This window comes from Lampris incognitus, chromosome 11, assembly GCF_029633865.1.
Source record: "Lampris incognitus isolate fLamInc1 chromosome 11, fLamInc1.hap2, whole genome shotgun sequence".
In the NCBI taxonomy this organism is placed as follows: Eukaryota; Metazoa; Chordata; class Actinopteri; order Lampriformes; family Lampridae; genus Lampris; species Lampris incognitus.
Genome location: NC_079221.1, coordinates 35,994,735 through 36,002,509, shown reverse-complemented (window position 1 = coordinate 36,002,509; position 7,775 = coordinate 35,994,735). Strand labels below are relative to the sequence as shown.

The 7,775-nt window shown below is 43.5% G+C and overlaps 1 protein-coding gene across 1 annotated transcript; it reads left to right on the top strand.

Moving 5' to 3' along the window:
* The first annotated feature begins 5,066 nt into the window (after window positions 1-5,066).
* On the top strand, window positions 5,067-7,038 carry LOC130121293 (gamma-crystallin M2-like). Its single transcript, XM_056290187.1, has 3 exons — window positions 5,067-5,090; window positions 5,417-5,659; window positions 6,766-7,038. Exons 1-3 carry the CDS (start codon window positions 5,073-5,075, stop codon window positions 7,036-7,038), a joined length of 534 nt encoding a protein of 177 aa, XP_056146162.1. The 5' UTR covers window positions 5,067-5,072.
* Window positions 7,039-7,775: the final 737 nt, after the last annotated feature.

Sequence of the window (7,775 nt, the reverse complement as noted above, 5' to 3'; positions counted from 1 at the left end):
AGCACCCATGACCTCCGGAAACCCTGGGGCTCCAGAACCCTAAGGTCATCAAAGTTCTAGAGCCCCTCCTTCCCCTTTCCACATAAATTTTTCACCCTTCCTCCCCAACACTCACCTTTGTGTGCATGCATGCACATTGCAATCTGATCAATAAAACCCTTTCTTATCCGCAGAGGTGTTGTTTTATCACATCATGATGATGCCCTTAGGCAAACTGTGTTTGAAATGGTCACACATGTCTGAAGTACATATAGGCAAAAAGAACTTGCAAATGATACTATGTCCACATCGGAAAAGCACACACACGTTGCAAAACTCACTTATATCAGGAAAACAGCATGCGAGTATAGGAAGTGTGGGAAGCCGTATTAATAGTTTCATACCCGAGATCTTTTGCCATCTTTTGCCACACTTTCTCACATGGTCTTAAAAAATGTCGGCACCTAACTGGTAGCTGATTTGTCTCAAAGTATAAATTCCATATCCTTTTTAACTATCAAGACTCATGAGGGGGTGGGGGGTGGAGTCTATCCCAGAATGCATTGGGACAGAGAGAGACACTCTGGACGGGTGACCAGTCTATCATAAGGCCACCCACACACCATTCACACACCATTCAGACTTTAATGCACTTAACATGTGTCTGGATTGTGGGAGGAAACCCACTTAAATCTATGGAGGACATGCAGACTCCACACAGATAAGACTAGACTGCTGTGCAACGCTGTAGCTATCATCTTGGATGTGTAATGATAAATATCGCTGATATTCCTATGAAATGGTTTGAAGTAACAAATAATATCTCATCTTTTGCAGATCGCTATGTCATTTAACTTCTTGTAATTTCTTTCTTCTGGAAGTTATCGGAAAATAATAATAATGATAACAACAACAATAATAATGATAATAATATATGTATATACATATATGTGTGTGTGTGTGTGTGTGTGTGTGTTTATCAAATTAATGCATGAGATGCCTCAATCACCAGTTCAGAAAAATCTTGAAAAGTAGATAGGTAGGGCTTACATTTATCAAGCAGAGCTAACAAAAACGTATCATTATAAAGTAAGTGGTTCTAAAAATAGATAAGTATAAATAAGTGATACAATTCGTTTATAACTTTATTTGTGTCTAAATCCTGTTGTTGATTAAAAGTAATCACAGTTTTTCATTTTGGCCTGTGTTTAGTGACCCCCATCAACCCAAAACTAGCACACAGAAGGGGAAGTTTCTCTGCACTGGCACTGGTACCAAAACTCTCCTCCATCTAGACTAATACCAGAAACATCTCTGGCGATACCGCTGATTGTTTTAAGAACATGACGGCAATATTTCACCACAAAACACCCTCCTTTGACAAAATTAAAGTTTTGCATTCTTTTTCGACATCTTGCGTCAGTTACATCAGTAATTTTGGTGTAAGCAGAACGATAAGATTACATTACTAGAGGGTTCATTGCTCTCAAGGAAACTGATTTTGAGGTGTGACCTCAAGCTCTACCTAGTGTAAACCTCGCAATCTCGTGGACATTTGCCATTGGCATTTATTGATTAAATGAACAGTCTTTTAATGTGAGAACAATGATCTGAAATCGACCTACATCCCACAATTGCACTTGAAGAAGAAACAGAAAATGTTTTCTTTTCTTTGATTGTTTATTTTTATTTTATAAACCTGTGTTGTTGGCAGGCTTGGCATACAACACAGGGACTTTATATGCAAATATAAAGTCCCTGTGTTTATCCCTTGGGTGGCGCGGTGGCGCGGTGGTTAGAACTGCTGCCTCACAGCAAGAAGGTCCTAGGTTCGAACCCCGGCGTTGTCCAACCTTGGGAGGTCATCCCAGGTTGTCCTCTGTGTGGAGTGTGCATGTTCTCCCCGTGTCTGTGTGGGTTTTCTCCGGGTGCTCCGGTTTCCCCCACCATCAAAAAGACATGCGTGTTAGGGTTAATACTCCTGTCTGTGCCGCTGACTAAGGCATGGCAAGAACTGGAGTTGGTACCCGGGCACTGCACGGCGGCTGCCCACTGCTCCTAGCTACACAGCTAGGATGGGTTAAATGCAGAGGAAGAATTTCCCCACGGGGAACAATAAGTAGTAAAATAAAATAAAAAATAAATAAATATGTTCTAGACAGAGTTAATCTGCAAGTGGAGTTTAGGTTCTCCACCTGCAAAGGCAACCTTTATTGATTATCAAGAACTGATTATAATAACGCCGTCCTTTGGATGATCTGTGGGATGACAAGAGCACAGCGATTTTGTTATATACATTTATAGCTACCACCGATCCCCCCTCTTTCAGCATGGTTCATGTGTGGTCACTCGGGGTCGAGTATGACTGTCCTCCCTCTGGGTTCCTCTGGGTCCCTCTGGGTCCTCAGGTGGTTGTAGAGGTTGATCCTGGAGCTGCATAATGGGAGGACGCCTGTGCATGACAGCTTTTTACGTGGAGAGGCTGATGCACCTGCAGCCACCACACGGTCCTTGGCAGGGGGTGGCCAGAGTCTAATGGCATGGAGAACCAAGATGATTAGGGACCACCCTCTGTTGCAGCCTTCATACACCTTCGCTGCTGTTGTGACCTGGAGACATCCTCCGCCAGTTCCGCCATTGAGGTCTTTGTTGGATCATGCTTCGTCTGGAACCCCCCCCCCCCCCCGACCTATCCACCTTGGGTGACCCTACCAGGAGCCAAGCTCTGGACAGCATAGCTCTTGGGATCATTGGTACACACAAGCTTCTCCACCACGGCAAGGTGACAATCCAGGAGATCTTCAACATGTTTGATCAGCTAAACAACCAATCAGCATTGCCGATATTTGTGTTTACTTCAGTTTTGATGTTAAATAGGGCAAAGGAAGCAAATAGACTCAGTGAATAGGGTATGGGGTCATGGTTGGGGGAAAGACTGTGACTGTGTCAAGGTGTAAATCTTGTCCAAACACCCAGACTACAAGGGTTTTCAGTAAATCCTCGATCCATGGATGGGCTTCGGTGAATGTTGCAGGGGCTGAAGTCACACAAACATACAGTCACGAATATCAGAGAAAAAACGTGCTTTTCTGATATTACCTCCATCTAATGTCATAATTGTGTATGTGCATTTACAACACACCTTGTTTAGCTAGAATAGCGGGGTAAAGTTATATGTTGTTTATTTGGCTACAAGTGAGGGACGATGCATTAGTAAAAGTTTGGGGGTGGCACAATTATGCTAACACTGGTAAGAGAGCACTAATATCATTTAATAGCAAAATGTTCTTTACATAACATTGTTATGATTTTTTTAAGATGATGAAAAAGCAACTACATTTCACAGTAACACAAATGATGACACTGATCTGTCTGTGATTATTCAGGCCAGTGGTACAAACTAGGACTGTATGGAAGATGACATTTAATTTGGCAAGCCGTGGAGCTGTCAGATGACATAGACAGCCGTAATATCCAGGAGTGTGTTTCTCAAAGGTCCCTGGTCCTTCTCTGGGGAGGAGGAAATTAAAATGAAATAAGTACCTCCTTGGTTATTCTGATAAATATTTATTTTATAATTTCTGTGTTTTATTTAGAGCCACGCAACAGGCATTGAAAGACATTATATGCTAAAGCAAAATACAATTACGGGATCATACAAGCTACAAATGTGGCCTGGCTGTTTGACGCTGAGCTATTGTTGATGGCTAAACCATTCAGTTGTGCTGATGAACAGTGTTCATTCAGACATATGGCTCAAGACCAACAACACTTCACTAAATCAATACTCACATATTTAAGTGTATGTGAAGGTTAAATGAATAAAAGGATAAACTAAGAAATGCGGTGGCCCAGTGGTTAGCACTGTGGCCTCACAGCAAGAAGGTCCTGGGTTCGAACCCCAGGCTGTCCCAGGTCTTTTCTATGTGGAGTTTGTATGTTCTCCCCATATCTGCGTGGGGGTTCTCCCTCCCACCATCAAAAAGACATGCATGTTAGGGTTAATACTCCTGCCTGTGCCCTTGAGCAAGGCAATGGAAAGAAGAACTGGGGTTGGTCCCCGGGTGCTGCAGCTGCCCACAGCTCCTATACAACAGGATGGGTTAAATGCAGAGAACACATTCACTGTAAGAATACAATGACACAATAAAGTGACTTTTGTTTTTTCTTCTTAAATGAACAAACTAATAAATTTAAAAACATTCATTAGTATTACAATGACTGAATTACCTCAAGACCACCATACTATACTGTGTACTAGAGACATGCAGGATTTTTGTTTTGTGGGTAATTCCTTGATATCTTCAACAACAAAACAAAAAATGTGATTAAAATCTCCTTGTAAGATTTTACACCAGTGTTAAACAATTTCAAAACAGTAAAAAACATTTTATTTTAAGTTTATTACTTGGTAGACATTTGCAATTAAGTGTTTTATGCTCGTAGTCGGTAAGATCAACAGTCGAGTTGCATAACTTGCAACCAGCAGCAGATCAACCTTTTCCACAGCGACGCAGCAAATTTCATGTCCTTACTATTGCCACACTTGAGAGCTGTGTAGCAAAGTCTTTGGCTGTTAAATGCAAAGGCTAATAAGGACATTAATGAGACTGCCGTCTGGACTGAGGGGCAAAACATTAGCGTGGGGCTGCAGGCGGTGAGGTGGCTGTGTTTGGAGGGTGGGGCCTGACGGTGCACCTGTCCACTCCAACACAGATGGTAAAGCTTACACGACAGAGCCATGTGGCCAGAAGCCAACTTCACAGTCGCTGCCTCAGGACCAGCTGCAGGGAAAACAATTTAATTGGATCAATAAATCTTTTCTCGAATCATGCATTGTAAGATAGAAAGCTCAGCCTTTGCCTCACAATAGCCGGTAAACGTTGTATAAAGCCGCGAATGTTTAAAACAGTTGCAGCATCAGCCATTGTGCAGATATAAACGCTGAGGCTATACAAACGAGTGATTCCCCTGGCAGTGCATTTGAATGTACCCGCATATATATAAATCTGGACCAGGCCAGTGGGCAATACGGTGCATTTGAAAGGGGGTTATAAACAATTTGTTATCAGACATAATTCTTGGCCCCAAACATGGATCGTATAGGAAAGGTAGGCCGTCAAGCAAGGCTAATGCTTGCCTGTATCGATCAGTCTTTTTTTCTTTTTTTCTTTTACAAAGAATTGTTATCAAGTGTGAGGTGTCGTTATCTGCAACTCAAGTTCAGCAATTTGCTAAGCCTTGTTTTGGTGCTGTTGAAATTGCTATGCCTGAGTGCAAGGCCTGTGTCATTTAAGCAAGCAATGAGTTGCTTTTTACTTCCAAGACCATCTGGATATGGCAGCAGAATTCAGTCTTAGTTCTGCTTATGTAAGACAAGGTGCACACCAGATAACGTGTGTCCTCCATCACACCTCTCTTTCCTCTTTACCTACAGATTGTCTTTTATGAAGACAAAAACTTCCAAGGTCGCAACTATGAGTGCAACAGCGACTGTCCCGAGCTCAACACCCACTTCAACCGCTGCAACTCAGTCCGGGTGGAGAGCGGCTGCTGGGTGATGTACGAGAGGCCCAACTACATGGGCTCCCAGTACGTCCTCACCAAAGGAGAGTACCCCGACTACCAGCGCTGGATGGGCTACAATGACAGCATCAGGTCTTGCCGCATCATTCGAAACGTGAGTTCCTTAATCTGTCAACCAAGATGGCCAAAAGAGCCATTTTATCATTTACTAGAAAGGTTTTGAGTCCAGTGATGGGAATCGGCTCTCTGCATAACTGTAGTCCACTGACTTCCGGTTTCTACTGCAGCGGTCATACCAGTTACCTGTTTGTTGGCATGTGCTATTGACAATGGCATATTCTTTCACGATGCCTGCAAGATTTACCGCGGATAAATGTCGACGACATGCACACAATTGTCGACAAACGTTCACCTGCACCTACCAGCAAACGGGTGAAAAATTTTAGGTTGTACATATCAAGTTACATCCACAATTATGAGGATGAGGATACTGACCACTGCAGCAGAAACCGGAAGTCAGTGGACTACAGTTATGCACAGAATCGATTGCTCTCAACATGCTAGGTAATTCTGCTGTTCACCTTGTCTCACTCTATTTCTCTGGACGCTCACGAGTGATGGGTGTTTTACACGCCACGAACGTCATAACTGAAAACATTTCCAGTGTGACATATGTCTTCATCATTATATCAGGGGATGGGAAATGTTTGGGGACGGCATTGAAGGATACTGGAAGTCCGCCTGCCTTGGGTAAAAATATGTAAAGCCAGAGACATAAATAGGCATGAACTCCAAAAATAGCCGGCCCACCTCCCTGCTCCTCGTCATATCCATGTTTGGTGCTTTCTTTCCTCATGTACAGAGACTGCAGAAGCTAAAGAGGGAAATGATCTATGCAATCGTCCAGGTTCAAGTCTAGATATGGAGGGAGAAGTTTAGTCTTTCACAAAAAGTAAAAGCTGTGAGATTACTTGTGTTGGCAATACATCAGATAGATATAGAGGTTATGTCATCGCCTATCATAGCATGCATATGTTTTTTCATGGAAAACGGATGAGTTTTCATTATTAAAAGCTGTTCCCTGATGTTTTGCTGCCAGGCAGACGGTTAACTCAGACCCCTCTCCAACCTCTCAAGAACCTCGGCTGACTTTCTCCGCTCTTTGGTGTACATTGGTGTTCCCTCAACCTGCGTGGGAGAGAGAGATTGATTGTCAGTGGGTGACGCTGAAATCCTGCCCTTGCTTTTGTTTTTTCGCAGACCACTGGCCAGTTCAAGGTGCGTGTCTATGAGCGTCCCGACTTCAGCGGTCAGATGCAGGAGTTCACCGAGGACGTGTCCAACCTGCCCGACCACTGGCGCTGCCGCGAGGTCCCCTCCGCCCACGTGATGGACGGCGCCTGGGTCTTCTTTGAGCACCCCAACTACCGGGGCCACCAGTACCTGCTGGAGAGAGGAGAGTACCGCCGCTTCACCGAGTGGGGAGCCATGCATCCCACCGTGGGGTCCCTCCGCCGCGTCCAGGACTTTTAGACCGTCTCCCCCCTTAGTCCCTGTTATACATAACTGTCATTTGCACATTTAATAAAAAATAAATTGTGCTTCAATAGATACCTCTCTATGCTCTCTTTGCGTGTCATGGTTTTGATGTGACAGGATTGGCCCTCGATCATCAGAGGCAGTATTAGCAACACAAACACACATGCACACACACCACCTTGTTTTTGAGAAACTGAAATGACACTATAAACACTGTGACATTTAAACACCATAACAGCTGAGGCCATTGCACTAACACTTACAGTAACTGCATTTTGTTGGCAGGGTTCACTTATACCCACAGTTATATGTACCATGTTCATGCAAAATCCCAAACCTAATCACCCTGCAGAAAACACTAATCTAAGACACTGGAAGTAAAGACAATACTGTCCGAGTCTCTCTGAACAGCAGACATGACAAAACAAGGTCCAGAAAGTACAACTCCGCACCATGTATTTCCTCCACCCGTGTGCGAAATCAGCTGATTTCATTACCTTATCAAGCTGAAGAGTGGAGTTGATTAGAATCAATTGGTTTAGCACATGGGTGGAGCAAATACATGTTTAGGACTTTTACTTTCTGGACTTGGATTAGCCACCTCTGCTGCATAGCAAAATAACTGTCAGTAAAACCAGTACATTGTTCATGATAAGTTACAGGGGATATACAGGGCCGAAAATATTGAAGACGTCAATGGGTAATTGAGACATATACAACAACACTGGAGT

Coding starts and splice junctions, on each gene's coding strand:
- LOC130121293 (XM_056290187.1), top strand. Junction 5,660..6,765: donor CTTGCCGCATCATTCGAAAC/GTGAGTTCCTTA, acceptor GTTTTTTCGCAG/ACCACTGGCCAGTTCAAGGT.